The sequence below is a fragment of the Canis lupus genome, chromosome 21 (assembly GCF_003254725.2).
Source record: "Canis lupus dingo isolate Sandy chromosome 21, ASM325472v2, whole genome shotgun sequence".
NCBI classification, from domain to species: Eukaryota; Metazoa; Chordata; class Mammalia; order Carnivora; family Canidae; genus Canis; species Canis lupus.
The window spans coordinates 21360606-21380846 of NC_064263.1; the positions used below are offsets into that span (position 1 = coordinate 21360606).

At 38.1% G+C, this 20241-nt stretch overlaps 1 protein-coding gene across 5 annotated transcripts in view; it reads left to right on the forward strand.

The window, feature by feature from the left end:
* Positions 1–20241, forward strand: part of CLNS1A (chloride nucleotide-sensitive channel 1A) — a 46479-nt gene that overhangs the window by 16345 nt on the left and 9893 nt on the right. For 2 of the 5 annotated variants that reach the window (XR_007404474.1, XM_035703713.2), the window contains exons 3-6: positions 488–583; positions 1262–1369; positions 2484–2657; positions 7476–7565. Coding sequence is in view for 4 of the 5 variants with exons in the window: in XM_035703713.2 (XP_035559606.1) it covers positions 488–583; positions 1262–1369; positions 2484–2657; positions 7476–7543 (446 nt within the window). In the remaining variant the exon portion in view is untranslated. Of the gene's footprint in view, positions 1–487; positions 584–1261; positions 1370–2483; positions 2658–7475; positions 7566–9822; positions 10604–20241 lie in introns of those variants that run through there. The other 3 variants (XM_025419550.3, XM_025419552.3, XM_025419551.3) reach the window with 3 other exon arrangements.

Below are 20241 nucleotides of genomic sequence, written 5' to 3' on the forward strand. Positions count from 1 at the left end.
AAAAATGTATTGCAGTATTTAGAATAAGCATAAATAAGAGCTTATTTTAGGCTTCTGTTTTTCCAAAACAAGAACATCATTTAAAAATTGTTTTTAGGGGGGTAGCCCCAGTGGCGCAGTGGTTTAGCACCACCTGCAGCCCAGGGCATGATCCTGGAGACCCTGGATCGAGTCCCACGTCGGGCTCTCTGCATGGAGCCTGCTTCTCCCTCTGCCTGTGTCTCCGCCTCTCTCTGTCTGTCTCTATGAATAAATAAATAAAATCTTTTAAAAAAAAATTGTTTTTAGGGATGCCTGGGTGGCTCGTCTGCCTTCAGCCCAGGGTGTGATCCTGGAGTCTCCGGATCGAGTCCTACATCAGGTTCCCTACATGGAGCCTGCTTCTCTCTCTGCCTGTGTCTCTGCCTCTCTCTCTGTCTTTCATAAATAAATAAATAAAATCTTTAAAAAATAATAAAAATAAAAATTATTTTTATTCTCTCCCTAGAAGAATCAAAAGAATCTGTTGCTGAAGAAGAAGACAGTGATGATGATGTTGAACCTATTGCTGAATTTAGATTTGTGCCTAGTGATAAATCAGCATGTGAGTATTCTGTAGAATTGCTTCTTTTCTCTTTATTACCAAGCATTCCAACCCCCATATACACACACACATTTACCTTTACCCTCATTACCTCTGTTCTATTGCTCTATTGCTTTTTCTATTGCCTTTCTATTCATTTTAATATCTGTCATATCATTGAGGACCAGATACCTATAAATATCAAAGATAGTGAATGTGGTAACAGTATAGGAGACGCCACATTATTTGGTGTGTTTTGTGAATGGAGAGATCTGGTTATTTTACTGACCTGATGCTGTTAACTTTGAATCTTACCAGATAGAGGGAAAGGAGTCATGGCAATTCCGAAGTGGAAGATGCCAGGATAGCAGGAAAAGAGCCCTATCAACTGAAAGGGGCTTCACCTTGATGCCAGCAGTCTGACCAAGACTCTGACTCCTTTTCTCAGAAAATCCAGCCAGGCATGAAGAGATCTCAACATTATCTTAAAATGACTCTTACTATTTTGTGACTTGTCTATTGCCATCAAGTACTTTTCAAGATCAATTCTCCTTGGAATTTGGCAGGTTTTGTAAATAGTGACTCTGGTATATTTCTTGTCTACCCATTGGATTTATTTGCACTGTGATTATATTATTAAATTTTTACTCTATACTGACCAGAAAAGAATGTTTATTACAATTTAATTTCCTTCTTCAGTGGAGGCAATGTTCACTGCAATGTGTGAATGCCAGGCTTTGCATCCTGATCCTGAGGATGAAGATTCAGATGATTACGATGGAGAAGAATATGATGTGGAAGCACATGGTTAGTGAAACAGATTTTTTTTTAATGTGTGTATGTTTCATTTTAAGCATTTATTTGTACTAAGGGTATGGGATTATAGTTCTTTATATCTCTGTATTAAATACCCATATAGTGTGGTTATTAATAAAATTGAATGGCACAATCCATGTTTAAGCCAAACTGGAAAAATGGATGGGCTTTCCAAGCTTTAGGGTAAAAAGTATGTATTATTGGAGGCAGAAAATGGATAGAGATAAATGGAAGGGAAAAAAAAACAGTAGATGGGAAAATGGGTGGTTGGGAGTGTCTTTTAAGTTGATGCAGCTGCTCCCAGAGAACAAGCCTCCACCACTTGAAACCTTTATCATCATTTATCATCCTTACCTAACATATTCCTTCAAACAACTCACTATCAAAGTCATTTTCTCCCCCCAGAACCATACTTCATTTATCTAAGATGATTTCTCTTTGCCTCCTCCAGACCAGAATACCATCACTAGCCTGGTAGAGTCTTGTAACTTGAGGTGCCTACTGTTCTCTTTTCTTTTTCCCACTGCTCTCATGTCCACCAGTCTGCCTGTCCAAAGTCCTTTCCTCCATATGTACCTACTTCCTGGCCTGAGACAAACTCCGTTCTGGAATTATCATATATCTAAATACATTTTTATTGTCGCTGAGATTTTTGAATGATTCTTTTTAACCTTTTTTACATTTAACAGAATTTCTGAGTTTTTAAAAGGAGCAGCATATATTTTAATACAGAGAAAAGCATCAGTACAAATTAGTATGAAATCAGTTTACACTCACCTGTCAATTCCCACTTTGGGATAACATAAGACTTCCTGGGCTTAGGAACACCCTCTTTTCCTTCTAGTCCCCTGGACATTTGATTTTTTGAGAATTGCTATTTTCTGGCTCATTATCTTTTGGAATCTCTTCTCATTCTAGAGGGTAGAGACATTTTCTTTGTATTTTTATTTTCAACAGATGACCTATGTATGTGTATTAAATGAATATTGAAAATATTTTTCTGGAAACCTTTTAAAACTGTACCTTATCTTCAATAAATACATTGTTAATTATCCATGTTTTTCTAATTGCTTTATAATAGCTTAAAAGCATTTTATTTGTTTAGAACAAGGGCAGGGGGACATCCCTACATTTTATACCTATGAAGAAGGATTATCCCATTTAACAGCAGAAGGCCAAGCCACCTTGGAGAGATTAGAAGGAATGCTTTCTCAGTCTGTGAGCAGCCAATATAACATGGCTGGAGTCCGGACAGAAGATTCAATCAGAGATTATGAAGGTGAGTATCCTTTCTTTCAGTGTGAACAAGTCAAATGTTTATTTGGTCAACAAAGGAAGTTATAGAGAGATCGGAATTCTCTTGGAAATTCTTAAGACAGAAAAGTCTCAGAATTAACTCAGTATAGGAAGCAAATCTAGAAATACATAGAATGGGAATTTTCATGGAACTTTTTTTTCTTTTCTATTTTTTTTTCCTTTTTCCCCCTCAACTACAAAAATAGTAAATGGGCACAGGCAGAGAAGAAATGAAAAATCAAGTGTAGTTATATTTGAAAGACCACTATTAAGTTTTCTGTTACATATCCAGTAATATATTCCACATATGCTTATGTATGTGTATGTGTGTGTGTGTGCAATTTTTATTTTTGCAATGCTGCAATTTTTATTTTTATTTTTATTTTTTCAAAGATTTTATTTATTCATGAGAGACACAAAGAGTAGGCAGAGAGAAAAGTAGGCACTCTGCAGGGAGCCGGATGTGGGACTTGATCCCAGGACTCTGGGACCAGGCCTTGAGCCAAAGGCAGATGCTCAACCACTGAGCCACCCAAGCGTCCCTAACATTTTTATTTTTGAAATGAATTCCTACATGATATATGCAAAACTAGAATAGTCAATTGATTAAAAGGACTAGGCAGCATTCAAGAAACTTGGGTTCTTGTTTTGTGGCAAACTTCTGGACCTTAAGCAAGTGGCTTTCAAATTCACTTCAGTTGTCTCTACTTTATAGGCTTCTTATTTCCCCTGTTAGACTGGTTGGCTTTTCTGAGTATCCTGTTTCAACCAGAATGTTCAAGTACTCTTTTTTGACTCAGCCTTTACTTTGTATTCCTTGCTCCAGTGCAATGCCGAGTCCCATGGATTTTTCATGTAAATGACTTTCACATTTCCTTGCTATTATTACTGCTCTCATTCAGTCATAGGCTCTTGTCTTCTCACACTAGATTTATAATAGTAATTTTTTGCTTCAGTCATTCCTGCCTCCAACTTATTGTGCCATTAAATCTTCTGAGAATACTCTGTGGTCACCCATATAGGGAAGTCCCCCTCAGTGATTGCCCGATACTCACCATATAAAGTTCTAATTCTGAAGAAACAACCTTGCCTTTGCCCCAGATATCTTCAGTCTTGTTCCTACTTATTTTCAATAGAACACTCAGCTACACTGAGTAGTATACTGAGTGAGTAGCTGAGAACACTCAGCTCTTATGTGCCAGACCTGATTTAATCACATTACACATGTGTACTCACTTAATCCTTCCAAAAACACTCTGTGGTAAATGTTATTACAATCCCTATTTTACAGATGAAGAAACTGAAGCACAGAAAGATCCTGTAACTTGCATAAGGTCAAATAGCTAATAAGTGGTAAGAGGATTAAATGAGCTAATATGCAAAAAAACAATACATCAGGGGAACCCCGGGTGGCTCAGTGGTTTAGTCCCGCCTTCAGCCCAGGGTGTGATCCTGGAGTCTCAGGATCGAGTCCCACGTCGGGCTCCCTGCATGGAGCCTGCTTCTCCCGCTGCCTCTACCTCTGTGTGTGTGTGTGTGTGTCTCATGAATAAATAAATAAAATCTTTAAAAATTAAAAAAATTAAAAAACAATACATCAGGCCTTATTATAAGCACTTCTTGCACCTTACATGTATTTAATATATACTAGTGTTTTATGTTACTCTAGAGTCTTAACCACTTCTAATTTTTGGAGATGTAGAATGTTGTGTTTTTGGGGTTTTGTTTTTTTGTTTTAAGATTTTATCTATTTATATGAGAGAGAGCACAAGCAAAGGGAACAGAAGGGGAGAGGGGGAAGCAGGCTCTCCACTGAGCATGGAGCCTGATGTAGGGCTCAATCCCAGGACCCTGGGATCATGACCCGAGCTGAAGCCAAATGCTTAATCAACTGAGCCACCCAGGCACCCTGAGGTGCAGAATGTTCTCAAAGAGGGTTACCATAGGTTTTCTTTTTTTTTTTTAATTAAAGATTTAATTTATTTGAAAGAGAGCATGCAAGCAGGGAATGGTTCAGAAGGGGAGGAGAGAATCTCAAACACACACTGCAGAGTGTGGAGTCTAACATGGGGCTTGATCTCAGGACACTGAGATCATGACCTGAGCCAAAATCAAAAGTTGGACGCTTAACCACTAAGTCACCAGGCACCCCTAGTTCTTCTTTTATTGGGCATTGTAAGTTTCTGTCATAATGCTGTGATCGGTATCTTCATGCATACGGCATGTTGACCTGGGAACCCTGAAGTCCTGGGATACTTTAATTTGGAAAAGTTTAAGCTTTGGGTCACATTGTTATTCCTTGTGTATCCTCTCCATTTTAAGTCCTGGTTGGTGAGCTTCTAATGTAAAGTGAAATGGCTCAGATGATTTCTAGTGTTCTACCAAACTCTTAGGTGAAAGAATTCAAGATGTTACCTTCTTTTTATTACAGTGATTAACAAGAAAGTGTCCTTGGACGTTGAAAAGCCTTTTCTTTCTACACTGAAGGTTTTTTTTTTAATTGTAAAATTTCTTATTTAATGCTTTATAGCAAATGATTTTAAGATCACAAATACTTTTTGCTAAATGAAATTTGGACTTTTATTCCTATGCCTTATTAGTATTCAAAGAGTTGTCTGTATATGAAACTTTTTTAGCCTATACCACCTTCTAAAGTCCTGAGTACCCATGCCACTTTTTTTTGCCATTTACTTATTTTGTTTGACCTGTGCATTTCTTTTTTTGAAATTTGATTTTATTTTTTAAATTTTTTTAAATAAAGATTATATATTTAAGGTATGATATGCCAGATGATGTTTTCATATACATAGGGAAATATTTACTACAGCCAAGCTAATTAACATACCTATCTCCTCACATAGTTAATGTTTTTTTATGGTGCGAACACCTATGATCTGCTGTCTTGGTAAATTTCAGTCTTTTTGCAGTTTATACACACCCTCTCACAGTTCTTTCTACCCACGAATCCTGCTCCCCATGCTTTAATAAAACCATCTTTTTTGCACTGAGAAAACATCCTATCTCCTTGTGGTATTCAGTGCCTCGTATACTTATTTATGTAAGAAGTGCCTATTGAACTACTCTGGCAGGTATAGAAAATACATCAGTGCCCAAGAGAGATGAGATTACTCTCTTCATATCAATAGCATTCTTGTGTAGAGAAAAATAAATTAACTAATTAGGCAGTTACAGTACATTGTGATACAGCATAAAGTTATAGGGGAAGCTTGAGAAACTAGGGAATGAGGCTGGACTCTTCACCCAACCTGGATAGTTAAATTCAAGCTTCATGGAGTGACATCTGAGCCAAGATCTGAAAGAGGAGTAAAAGTGACCCGGGTGAGGGGGGATTGCATACAGGTTGGAGAGAGAGGCAGGTAATGAGATCAACTATGTGCAGGAGGAGTTCAAAAGACCATTCAACTTTAGGGACTGAAAGTAGTTCGTTATGTCTGGAATTCTGAGTGTTGAAGAGAAAGTTATTATAGCAGCAGATAAAAATGGGGGAGTGAACAGGGTTATATCTTAAAGGAACTTGAAAGCTTTGTTAAAGAACTTCCATGTTAGTGCGTAGGCCAATGAGAATGTGAAGTGAAGAATTTTTAGTTTGATTAGTATTGCAGAAGATGACCCTGGCTATGATGTGGAAAAATGATTGCAGAGGGAAATACTGGAGGAAAGAGAAGAAAAACGCTGTTAAGTAACTTGTGATTTAAATTAAATGAGAGAGATTGTGGCCTACATTTGGTAGTGGCAGTGAATGTCAAAAGACTTAACAGATTTGAGAGATGTTTAAGAGAGAAAAGCAACAAAGTTAATGTGGTAGGGATTTCTGGATTGCACAGGTAAGAGGTATCCTTCAGTAAGACTGGAAAGAGACTTTTTTTAAAGTAGGCTCTGCACCTAATGTGGGACTTGAACTCACGACCCTGAGATTAAGAGTCGCATGCTCTACCATCTGAACCAGTCAGGTGCCCCAAGAGAATAATTTCTATGTGGAAAGATGAGTTAACTTTAGAAATGTGTTACATGTGCATGCCCTGCTGCATGTGGAGGTGGTAGAGTGCTAGGGGGCTCAGGCAGAGGCCTGTTGTTGGGCTAAAGAGTTGAGGGGTGAGTGGGAGGTGTGGATATGGAGAAAGCAGCTGTAAACAACTCTTTTCAGAGGGCTTTTTCTTCCTTGTCTTTCCCTACACACACTTTTTTTCCCCTCTATAAAATGAGGAAAATAGATAAGCAAGAACCTCACTCTACTTACTTTGTCTTTTCTCCAAATTATGTTGTCAGCTTTGTGAGGTTAGGACTTTCATACCTTTAAAAATAAAAATAATGGGGTGCCTGGGTGGCTCAGTTAAGCATCTGCCTTCAGCTGATCTCAGGGTCCTGGGGTGGAGCCTTGCATCAGGCTCCCAACTCAGCAGGGAGTCTGCTTCTCCCTCTCCCCTTGTCCCCCCCTTTCGCTCATTCTCTCTTTCTCTCAAATAAATAAAATCTTAAAATAGTAATGATGTCACACAGTAAATACCCAGCACAGTTCTGTGAAGAGGGAATAGTTGATGCTCACTACATTTAAAACTTATCTAATGTTCTTTTAGTTTTGAGGTTAAGAATTTATAAAGTAAATGTACAGGTGGCATTTGTTTTCTTGGTTTATTCCTCCTTTTTCATAAGAGAAAGAAATAGCTGTTACCAACAGAGGGCACTAGCTTCTTTCTGGTTGATGTATAGGTTGAACCTCTAGGTATCTGAAGAGTTCAGTAGACTGTTGCTCAGCAGTTGATTTTTTTTTTTTTTTTTTCAGATGGGATGGAGGTAGACACTACACCAACAGTTGCTGGACAGTTTGAGGATGCAGATGTTGATCACTGAAGATGATTTATGCTGCTGTGGGGTGAGTATTTTCTCCCTTGTCACTGAACTTGAAAAATCACATGAAATAATTAATTTTTATTTTTCTAATTCAGGAGAACTTTGTACAGTTTGCAGTTTGGAAAAATGTTAGTTCTCCATTTCTGAAATTATTGAGACTTATATTTTTTTTTTCCTCTAAGGAATTAAGGTCTGCAAACAGTGATACTCAAGTTAACATTTACTGAGCGCTTAACCACATGTTAAGCACTGTGCTGGACATCGGGTAATGCTAGGCATTGAGGCATGAAAGAATAAGATTCATCTTCGGTGAGCTCAGAAGAAGGACATTCACTCATTCAGAAATGGAGAGCTTCCCTGATTGGCTAGTAGGGAGCAACAGAGCCTGAGATCATGTCCTGCTCTGCTCAAGTCACCTTTTCCCACTTGTGGTGTTTGAAACCTTAACATGTTCAGAAAACACAAAAGCAGAGATTTGCTGCAGCTCACTGCTATTCAATTTAGGGAGGAAGTAGAAGTAATTCTAGATTATATCTAAGCCTTTAATTTAATCATAATCTTTTATCAACTTCCCTCCTTTTGAAAATAATGGACGACCAAGGTCCTGAGCACTTTACTGTTCAAGACCAGTTTGCCAAACTGTAAGTCCATGCACACTTGTCCAAAAGCTATCATTTCCTAAGTTGCTTCATAACTGCGTTCTTGACTGACCTAAGAGTTTGTGGCCAGTTTTCTCTGACACATTCTCTTTGCTTAAAGTTTGTCCCTGACTTTGCTGCATGTTACTCTGAGAATAAATTGTCCTTTGCCAGCTTGAGTATCTCAGCTGTATGTTTGATAATAACTGAAGGTCGTATGGTTAGTTCATACCATCTAGAGCTCTAGGACTAGTTGGCCTTCCATTATGAGCTATAAGATTTTTACTTTGTTAAAATTATTGTCCCTCTTTCCCCGCTCCAGTGCCCTCCTACTTCTGACCTGGTAGCATTTTCTTGAATACTGGCTGTCTTCTAGTCTTTGAGATGTTACTTATGCCCATGTCCTCTATTTGAAAGCATATGGTAATAGTGTGGCAAGATTTATAGATTTTGGCTTGACTCTTGATTAACTCTTGTAAGTTATCCAGTTAGGTTGTCAGATCCCTCTTTTTATTTCACCAGCATTTATTTCTGTCTTTGGTAGCCATGTAGTTTAAAACCATCATTGTCTCTTTTGCATTTAGCCAAAATTATGTGTTCATATTGCTACAACTGTGTTAGCTTTAATTTTCAGATCTCATTGTTCCAGGTATCAGTACTTCAGTATTATACTGTATGGGAAACCTTTTAGTGCCAACATTGGTCGTCTTCTCTTCTCACTTTCCTACTTACCATATTCTTCATAGCACGTTGATTTTTTTCAGTTCAGTAACACTTAGTGACTTTTATTGAAACTGAAAATATTTTTTGGATCTTCTGGCTTTCATGTATTTCTTCTTGAAAATAAGACTATTCAGAGAATACCCACCACTGTATTAATCAGAAGTGTGAGAAACTCATTTGTTGTGTCACTAATGGTTACATAAATGAGATGTTTCTGCAATTCACTGATGAGAATTCTTAGGATTCCTTATAATGTAATTTTATGGGGAAATAATCATAAAATAGCCACAGACTTTCTAATGAGCTGATGATTTTTCTATTCATTTTATTTTATTATTTTATTTATTCATGAGAGACACAGAGACAGAGAGGCAGAGACACAGGCAGAGGGAGAAGCAGGCTTCATGCAGGGAGCCCGACGTGGGATTCGATCCCTGGTCTCCAGGATCACACCCTGGACTGAAGGCGGTGCTAAACCTCTGAGCTACCGGGGCTGCCCTGTTTTCTATTCATTTTATGCTACAGCTGGAATAGACAGATATTTTATTCATAAAGTTTATACAAATCATTTAAAATTGTTTTTGCCTTTATGGAATGAACAAGGAATAATTAGAGTGTTTATGCAACCATTAATAATTTCAAGATAATGGAACTAGGACCTCTTAGTGCATGAGATGGGGTGAAGTCAAGGCACAGGAGTGGTGGAATCACAGCTCTACCAAATACCAGCTTCTGTGCCTTTGATAAGGCACATAACTTCTTTAATCTTCTGTTTCCTCACCTGAAGATGGGGTTGATAAACTACCTGCCAGGATTGTTCCAAAGACTAAGATATATTGAAGTTCTCTGGCACTCTTGACTAGGCATTCAATAAATAATAGCTATTATTATAAACACTGTAAATCTTTTGTTTTTCAGATTCTGCTCATAACTAGGAAAGGACTAAAGAACTTGGTGCCTCTTCTACTGTGGAGTGGGTGTTGATGAAAGTCTTTTTCCTTCTCCAAAATTTACCTGAACCAGTTCTTTTTTTGAGACAGACTATATACTGAGACAAAAAGTTGTCACCAGCAGAAGAAACTATGACCTTTATTAACAAAGGTGAATTAACTTAACCAAGAGGGTATTTGTAGTTTATCATCTACCCAAAACTTTTGTGTATAGGTATCCTCTGAGTAGGCCTATAGTTCCTGCTTTCACTATATGCATCTTCTGTAACCTGGCAGGCCTATGTGGTGAGAATGCGCAGGTGCTTGAAGACATAGGTAGACTGGATGGGAAGGAAGGAGGCTGAATCTAAGATATATCCTTTAGAGCCTAAGGATTCCCTTACCCCTTAGAAAGAAAGACAAAGAGATCTCAGAGAAATCCTGGCCACTGCTTGTTCTTCACAGGGATTAGGGTCTTTTTACTAATTTGGGATCCAGGTTAATTCATTTAGGCATCTTTAGAGAGCCTCTTGGGAAATATCCTAGCCACATGAAATACCACTAATATGGATGCTTCTGATTAGCTTTTACTTCTTTCACCATGTTTCACCAGTCTGTTTTGTTATAACCTCTTAGGTTATAGCCTTTAATTTCTAACCTCTTAGGTCAGTTTCCATAACAAATGAAATTGGGATGAAGTCCTCACAGTACTTCAATGATACTTGTTTTGTCTTTGTAATAGTTTAACAAATAAATCTAGGTTTTCTATATTATTGTGCTCTCATTCTTTACTAAAACCATTAATGAAAAAAAAGTTTTCTTTTAATTAAGGCTGTCAAAAAAACAAGAGTCTTGTTGGTTTTTGTGTGACTTTTGTTGAGAATATGAACATGAAATGATTAAAAATACAGTTAGAGTTTCTGGCAGTTTTTTATAGGGCAAGGATTTAATGCATTCCAAGGGATTTCTGTTTCTTCCACTTGGATCAGGAGTAATTTCTTATCAACTCGGAATTTTTAGTTTTCACAAACATCAGGGTATTTGTAAGGCTGATTTATAATTACAGATTTATACTTGGACCTTCTATACCATAGGACTTTAAAAATATATTTAGAAAAGCTATTCAGAATCACTTGGGTAATTAGTGGCTAAACTTTAGTTTGTGACCACTAAGGCCAGTGTTCTTTTCAGCAGTTTCACTTGGTTTCTGTCATCCCGCTTGGTAGACTGAAAAAAGCTGATTTTCCTTTTTCTTATCAGACTCTCAGAAATACTGATTTGTTTCTATAGGCCAGGAAAAAGGCCATTTGGAAATGGATGAAGTTGACTGAGGTCTTCTCTGGATCACCCATTGTCTTATGTTCCTTTTTTTTTTTAATATTTTATTTATTTATTCATAAGAGACAGAGGCAGATAACTTCTTTAATCTCCTCTGCAAGGAGCTTGATGTAGGACTCAATCCCAGGACCCTGGGATTACAACCTGAGCCACCCAGGTGCCTCTGACTTGGGTTCTTTATATACATTACACATATAATATTCTTAATTGCCTTATGAGGTTAGAGGTGCTTTTATTCCGTTTTAGAGATGAGGAAACTACAGATAGAAGTAAAATAACACATAAGGTCATATAGATAGTGAGCTATGATTTTTAAGCCTGTGCTCCGAAACACCATACACCTTTACCGTTAATCAGCAGTTGAAAGGAAGCAAATTCTCTCTTAACTGCAGGATTTTCAGTGGACAATACAGGAAGTTCCCAAATGTATCTGCTGTCAATCTCAGCAGCACTTATTCTATCCTAGACATTTTACCTCTTCTTCAGTAACCAGTCAGGGTATTCTCATAGACCAATCTTAGAAATTCTATTTGGGGCCTTTTTTGAAGTCATACAAACTTGTCCTCATGACTTTTTGGTGAAGCAATAAAGTGCTCTGGTAATATTGAGAAAATATTGAAATTCTGTGACTGTTTCTGTAGGCACTGTTGTGGTCAGCTCATAGTATGGGTAATGCAGTCATCTAAAAAGCATGAGACCAGGCATCTAGTTCTGGCTTGGCAGACAAGGTATTCAAACCTCTCTGGGCCTGTTTCCTCACCTCAAAATTAGGTGACTAGACTAAATGACTTTCAAAGATCCAGCTGTAACATTCTGTAATATTAGTCAGTTGCACCCATTACTTTAAGAAAATAGAAGGTGAAAAAAAAAAAGAAAAGAAAATAGAAGGTGAAAAGCAATCTCAGGTCAGATGTCTTAAAAATGAAATTCATAATGCTCAGCCAAACCAACATTTCTTGATTCTATTTGAGCTTAATTTAAGTGTTAATTGTAATTGTTTTGCTTCCTATTTCTTGATATAGAGGAAATTTAAAGAAAAGCCATGGACATTTTCCCCCATTTTGTGAGCCATCTAAAATATCCATAAAAGCTAGTGTAGTCATCTGTTCTAAATTCTATCGTTTAAAAAATGGATTTGTAGGGGTGCCTGGCTGGCTCAGTTGGTAGAGCATAGGACTCTTCATCTTGGGGTGGTAAGTTCAAGCCCCACATTGGGTGTAGAGTTTACTGAAAATCTTTAAAAAGTAAGAAAATGTATTCATTAAAATGATCCTGGTCAGTTTTCTCCTCTCTCAGATCAGTTAGATATTAATACTTTTCAAATAAGCTTATTAAAAACCTTTGTACATTATGAACTTTGAGATCTTGTTAGGATCTTTGTCAGTACTGGTAAAGATGAGAGATGATGCATAGATGGTCATGGTTTATAGCTCTTTACTTTTAGAAGAAGATAAGTGTGATTACTCATTGTTCAGAGAGATACTAGATTTTTAAGAAAGATCTTATTTATTTCCACAGAGGGAGACTGAGGATAAGAGGAGGGAGAAACAGAGGGAGAGAGAATCCCAGAGACTCAGCTGAGCATGGAGCCAGTTGCTATGCTCAATTCCATTATCCTGAGATCACTACCTGAGCCGAAACCAAGAGTTGGACCCTCAACCGACTGAGCCACCCAGGCACCCTTAGATTTTTTTTTTTTTTTTTTAAGATTTATTTATTTATTTGAGAGAAGGAGTGCAAGAGCATGAGCAAGGGTAGGGACAGAGGAAGAGAGAATCTCAAGCCTACTACTCCCTGCTGAGCATGGAGCTTGACAGGGGGTTTTGATCTCAAGACCCATGAGATCATGTCCTGAGCTGAAATCACGAGTTGGACTCTCAAACAACTGAGTTGCCCAAGCACACTGACACTGGATTTTTTAGATAGAATTTTATTTTTCTGCAGGATTTCAGATAACATCCTACTATATAGCCCATTCTTGTGCAAATCCTGTTTGAAAAGTATTTCTAGAATGGATGAATCTATATCAAGATACTCATCCTCAGTGGCTAATATGAAATAATTCTAAGCAAATTCCTTATGAGGATTCTAATACAATTATTGCCATTCCTTGACAAAGGAGCTGAAACAAACATTTTTACTAGCATCTCACTTTGCTTATATATGCATAAGTAAAACCAGTATGTAATATGGAGGACTTCATAATTTCAGATGAGAAGTCAGAAAAACTTTTGGGAGAGCAGTAAACCTAGTCAAAAGTTTTCTTACTAACCATAATTTTAAGACAATAAGGGCACCTGCTTGGCTCAGTAATGGAGTGTGTAACTCTTTTTTTTTTTTTTTTTAAGATTTTATTTATTCCTGAGAGACACAGGCAGAGGGAGAAGCAGGCTCCACGCAGGGAGCCCGATGTGGGACCCGATCCCGGGACCCCAGGATCACACCCTGGGCCGAAGGCAGGCTCTAAACCACTGAGCCACCCAAGGATCCCCAGAGTGTGTACTCTTGATCTTAGGGTTGTGAGTTTGGGCCCCATGTTGGGTGTAGACTACTTAAAAATAAAATCTTTTAAAAAAAGAAAATAAAATAGAGATGTAGAACCCAGGGTATGGAGGCTAATTCTTAGGACTTTTTAAATTATTACTATGAAAATTATATGAATCACTAATCTACTTGGAACCACAGTGCCTAGAAAATGGCTCAAAAATATTATTACACAACAGTAGTAATTCTTTTCATAACAGAAAAGCTACAGATAGTGTTAACTCACACTTAGAATATATCTGAGAAATCTGAAATTTAAAAATCTGAGCAATCAAAATAGATGTGAATAGGATCCCTGGGTGGCGCAGCGGTTTGGCGCCTGCCTTTGGCCCAGGGCGCGATCCTGGAGACCCGGGATCGAATCCCATGTCGGGCTCCCGGTGCATGGAGCCTGCTTCTCCCTCTGCCTGTGTCTCTGCCTCTCTCTCTCTCTATGTGACTATCATAAATAAATAAAATTTAAAAAAAAAATTAAAAAAAAAAAATAGATGTGAATAAATTTATGCATTTTCCTTATAGGACCTTTTGGCCTTTACTGCAAGTTTCTATTCCTACTCTACAGACAGGTCCAGTATACTTGAATAGCTAGTTCCTAGGCATGCAACAGGTTAGAAAAGGAGAAAGGGATGGTTGTATCAGGCATATCAATAGCAGGAGTAAATAGTTGATAGGATTATGAAGAAAAGCAAATAAAGGTTACCCAAAAATATAGCAGTCTGAGCCTTTATAATGTAATGCAAATATGAGGATAATTCAGCAATTTATATTCGTAAAAGTATGACTAAAATTATCTGCCCAAACTCTGGTCATAAGTAAATCTAAATCTGGCTAATTTAAGCAGAAAAAAAATTGTTAAAACACTATCTGATAGCTCACAAAATGGGTAGGAAAGCAGAATTAACCAGGCTCATAAAAAAGTTCAGGGTGATCTACATAAAATGCTATGATTCTTCTGTTGCGTTTAGATTGATTTCTTAATTGACCCCATGTCTTTGAGTCACCATTATGGTTGGCACTCTTTGTGTTGCTAGGGACAAAAAACAAGAGTTTCTATCCCTTTCAGCTTCTTTAGTGGGAGGGCACTTCCTTTACCCAGATTTTCACAGAGATTACCTCAAATAGAAAGGATGCTTGGCTGTTGGCTTGCAAAAAACATAGCTGTCTGCTACAACCCCAAATCTTAAAAGAATAAAATAAATCAAGATTATATATCATAAAAGTTAAGATTTTTTATAAAAACTGAAGGGCACAGTATTTGTCAAATTAAAATGCAAATATTGTGTGGCCCAGAAACTCCACTTAATGGAATTTATTCTTTTTTTTTTTTTTGGAATTTATAAATAAATTTGCACATTAGGGAAAGCCATCTATGTAAGGAAATTAATTGGAACTTTATTTGTAAAAGCAAATGGCTTGAGAACAATCTCAATGTCTATAGTTAGGCCTGGGTCAATTGTTTACAGTGTATCTGTATAATAGAGAACTGTTCCTCAAAAAGAATTAGGTAGATCCTTATGTATCCAAGATATGTTAAAAACATTAAGATATTTATATAGAAGAAAAAGGGCTGGAGATTACAGTGGGGATGATGTGTATCATGTGCTTATGTATATATAAAATATCCTTGGAATATCATTGGAAGGTAGTGATAGCTGTTTCTGGGAGAAGTGGGGGACTGAGATAGGAGGGAGACTGAGGTTTTCGCCCATTTCCTGTTTGTATTTTGCTCCACATGTATTATCTAAATACTCTGTGGTATTGAGTTGTATGTTTGGGGTTTTTCTTACTTTTTTTTTTTTTTTTTTTTTTTCTTTTTAAATGTAAGCTCTATACCCAGTGTGGACTTTGAACTCCTGACTCATGAGATCAAGTGTCCCATGGTCTACTGACTGAGCCAGTCAGGTGTCCCAGCGTTGCATGTTTTTAAACTAATTCATTATTTCAAAACAAAACAAAACAAAACACACTCATTATCTGAATCCTCCAGCTGCTTTTCCTACTTAGCATCCTAAAAGTTTAGCCAAGTTGATACAGGCAGCTCTGTAGCACAGTTCATCCAATCTCTTGATGGGTATTTAAGATTCCAGTTATTCCTTATTAAAGCATGCTGCATGCAGCACATATTCTTGTGTATCTTTAATGCACGTGTGTGCATTTCTCTATGGCAGTACTTTATGCCTACAATAATACATTCTAGCTCTAGCTTTCTAGTACAGTTTTGCTACAATGCATTTTTAAATAACATGTTAACCAGTTCACAGATAGTTGCTAAATAGGGCACTGATGTCAGTATAGCTCAGAAGTCACATTGGTTCATATGTATTTTTTCCTAAAATATGTATTTTTTCCTAAAATTTTTCCTAAAATAAAATTTCCTAAAATTTTTCCTAAAATAAAACTAATATTTTGCACACTCAGTTATCTATAATTTTGTAATAATTAGAGGATGAGATGCCGTTAGGTCTAAACTAGAAAGCTGTGGCATGAATTTGATTGTTTTAATAGGATCACTCAAACAATAGAAACAAATTACTGCAGTAATGTGGGCAAAAGTAAGTAAATGGAGGCTTGGACTAAACTGTGCTAGTAGGCCATAATGCAAAGTATGAAGGCCTACTTACGCTAAAGAAACAGGGATCCCTGGGTGGCGCAGCGGTTTAGCGCCTGCCTTTGGCCCAGGGCGCGATCCTGGAGACCCGGGATCGAATCCCACATCGGGCTCCCGGTGCATGGAGCCTGCTTCTCCCTCTGCCTGTGTCTCTGTGTCTCTCTCTCTCTCTCTCTGTGACTATCATAAATAAATAAATAAAAATTAAAAAACAAAACAAAACAAACACATGTTCACAAGCAGCGTTGCTTTAATAGTGAATAACTAGAAATACCCATCAATAGACTGGATAAACTATGCAGTTTGAATTAACTAAAGCTGCATTTATCAAGTTGAGTTATCAGACAACCAGGTAGATATGTCAAATATTAAAGATGGATACGAGTCTGGAATTCAGGACAGTTGTACAAGCGGAAATAAATTTGGCAGTCATTAGGATATAGTTGCTTCAAAGCTACAATACTGGATAAAATTACCAAGTGTGTGACTATAAGTAGAAAAGAGCTCAGAGAACTAAGACCTGGGAAACTATCATTTCATTTGAGGAAAAGAGGAAGAACTAGCAAAAGAAACTGAGAAGCCGGGGATTTTGTGGAAGTGAAGTATTTTCAGGAGGAGAATACAGTCAGTTGTATCAAATGCTGCTGATAGATAATAAGGATGAGAACTTGCTTTAACAATGTGAAAGTAATTGATGGCCTTGGCAAGAATTTGAGTGGAATGGTGGAGCTGAAGCCCTGATAAGAATGCTTCAAGAAGAAACAGGAAGTGGTGCCTTGGTGGCTCAGTTGGTTAAGGGTCAGACTCTTGATTTCGCTCAGGTCATGATCTCAGACTTGTGAGATGGAGCCCCATGTTGGGCTCCACACTGTGTGTGAGTCTGCTTAATTAAGATTCTCTTTCTCCTTCTCCTGTACCTCTCCTCTAAAAAAATAAACAGGAAAAGGCAAATAGAACTTAAGACTCCCAGCACATCTGCTTAACTTGTATGCATATATTCTCACCTTTTCTCCTGCTGCTATGAACGATCTAGCTTTGCCTCTAGCTGAAACCAACCCCTGTGCACTTGATTCTTTTTTTTTTTTTTTTTTTTTTAAAGATTTTTTATTTATTTATTCATGATAGTCACAGAGAGAGAGAGAGAGAGGCAGAGACACAGGCAGAGAGAGAAGCGGGCTCCATGCAGGGAGCCCGATGTGGGATTCGATCCCGGGTCTCCAGGATCGCGCCCTGGGCCAAAGGCAGGCGCCAAACCGCTGCGCCACCCAGGGATCCCTGTGCACTTGATTCTGTCTTCACTAACCTATTATGAAATACAGACCTGGGAAATCTCCCCTCCCTCTCCTACATCATCAGTTTCCTCTCTGCTGAATCATTCCCCCCAGCATATAAACATGCCAAGATCTTTCCCATCTTAAAAAAAGATTCTTTCTTGACCTAATTTCCACCTTCAGTGGCTGCCCACGTTTTCTTCCATTTACAGCCAACCTCTGAAAGAACTGTCCTGCTATATATCTCACTGTTTTTCTATTTCAGTTTCAGGTGCAGACAAGGAATAAGCAACTGGGTTTAATCTAGACTGTAGTTAAGCCGTGTGACTATGATGAGATAAAAGAACAAGGGAGTTAAGATTCTCTGCAAGTGTGTAATTTAAGCTGCTTGGAGAGAAGTACTTAAGAGTGAGAGATGTGAAAAGGCAGTGGTATCGGTGGGCAGAAGTTCTCTATGGAGGCTGAAGGATTATTGGAGATGAGTGACTAGAATGAGTGAGCCAGGAGAGGGTAGTGGTTAGGGTTTGAGTTACTGGTAATGACAAGCTTAAGGTTATGACCAAAGTTGTAGCTGAGGCACAATAGAAGAAAAATAAATGAAAAACCTTTCAAGTTCAGCCAGTGAACTGAGAGGCCAAGAAACTGAAAGGATCATCTTCATGGATATTGAAGTCTTCAAGAACTATAACTGGAATGGTATTACAGAGGCTGAGACAGGAACTAAGTTCTTAAAGGACCCCGGGGGAATTGAGGGTACTAATAGGGTAGGTGCTACAGTAAGAAGTACCCAGGTGGCAGATGGCGTGGTGTGCTGACAGGTTTTTAACAGCAGGAGCAAAGGGAAGCAGCCACGAGGAGAGCGAAACCTGTTCCACTTGCAGGTATCAGAGGTGGCATGGAGAAAACAGCTACCATCTCAGAGACCTGTAGGGGAAGCAGTGTCATCTATAGTCTCAAATTCTGACAAGTTTAGAGAGCCAGGTATTTTCATGAATTAATACTTATTTTTCTTAAATACAGAGTCTCATGAAACAGTAATTGAAACACAGTTTCATGGTTGGTAGACCTAGGGAGTGGTAGAGGTATCATTTTAAAGGTAACAGCCTTTATTTTGTGTTGCCATGACAGGATTCAGGCCTAGCATTGCCACATCTTTTGGGTTTTTTCGAGAATCCAGAACTGGATTTTTGTGTGAAAAAGACTACAACACTAGCTTTTTTTATTTACTTATTTTAAAATATTGTGCAGGCCAAATAAACTGTATTTAGCCACTGTCACAATTTTATAAACTGAAGTTTTTTGTTTTTTTTTTAATTTTTATTTATTTATGATAGTCACACAGAGAGAGAGAGAGAGAAGCAGAGACAGGCAGAGGGAGAAGCAGGCTCCATGCACCGGGAGCCTGACGTGGGATTTGATCCCGGGTCTCCAGGATCACGCCCTGGGTCAAAGGCAGGCGCCAAACCGCTGCGCCACCCAGGGATCCCTAAACTGAGGTTTTTAAAATAGAAACTAGTATTTCTAAGTTCATGAGTCAAAGTCCATGATCCTCAAACTGGCTGGCTTGTTGGGTAGCCTGCCACTGTTCAGTCCACTCGGCTGGTGTAATGGGAGTAACTATCACAAGCTCATCACCAAGCAGCACTTAAATTACCTGACAATTTATCAATTGTTTATTACATAGGTTTTTTTTTTAAAGATTTTATTTATTTATTCATGAGAGACACAGAGAGGCAGAGACACAGGCAGAGGGAGAAGCAGGCTCCATGCAGGGAGCCCGATGTGGGACTCAATCCCAGGGCCTCAGGATCACGCCCTGGGCCAAAGGCAGGCGCTAAACCACTGGGCCACCAGGGCTGCCCTATTACATAGATCTGATCTCACCCCATATTTTCTTTATTTTTAAAAGGAGAGACAGAAGCGGGGGGGGGGGGGGGGGGGAGGCCAGAGACACAGGCAGAGGGAGAAGCAGGCTCCATGCAGAGAGCCCAATGTGGGACTCGATCCCAGGTCTCCAAGATCAGGCCCTGGGCACTAAACCGCTGAGCCACCCGGGCTGCCCTCACCCCATATTTTCTTTATTTTCAGTTCTAACCCTGATAATGGAATTACCTTTGAAGAGAAATACACTTAACCTTATAGCCAGAACTTCTAAATGAAAAGTAGCCTCATAATAATAAAATAAAGCTTCTTATGGAAGAAAACTTAGGCTCTTTAACCCTAACAAGACAAAAAACTAGTTAATTCTTAAATTTTAACATTATAAAATCTTAAATGTTGCTTCAAAATCTGGAACTTTACTTTAATCATAATAATGACCAAGATTTTTTTGTATTGAAATCGAAGTCTAAAGATGGTATTTGAGCCTCAACTGACCTCAGGGTGGCAAACACCTCTGGACTTAGTTTCCTTATCTGTAAAATGAAGATTAAAAATACATGCCTTACCTACTATCTAAGGTAGCTGTTAGGATCAAATGAGAATGTGAAAAGCTTATCTCTTGACTTTGTATGGGTGCTTTGTTTTAGTTCATTAAGTAATAACTTTCTGAAAGCTACTAAGATTGTCTAGTGAAAGAAAATATTTTAGATTATATTTAAAATTTAGGAAACACCTCAAGTATGAGTGGATATATAATATACTTCCA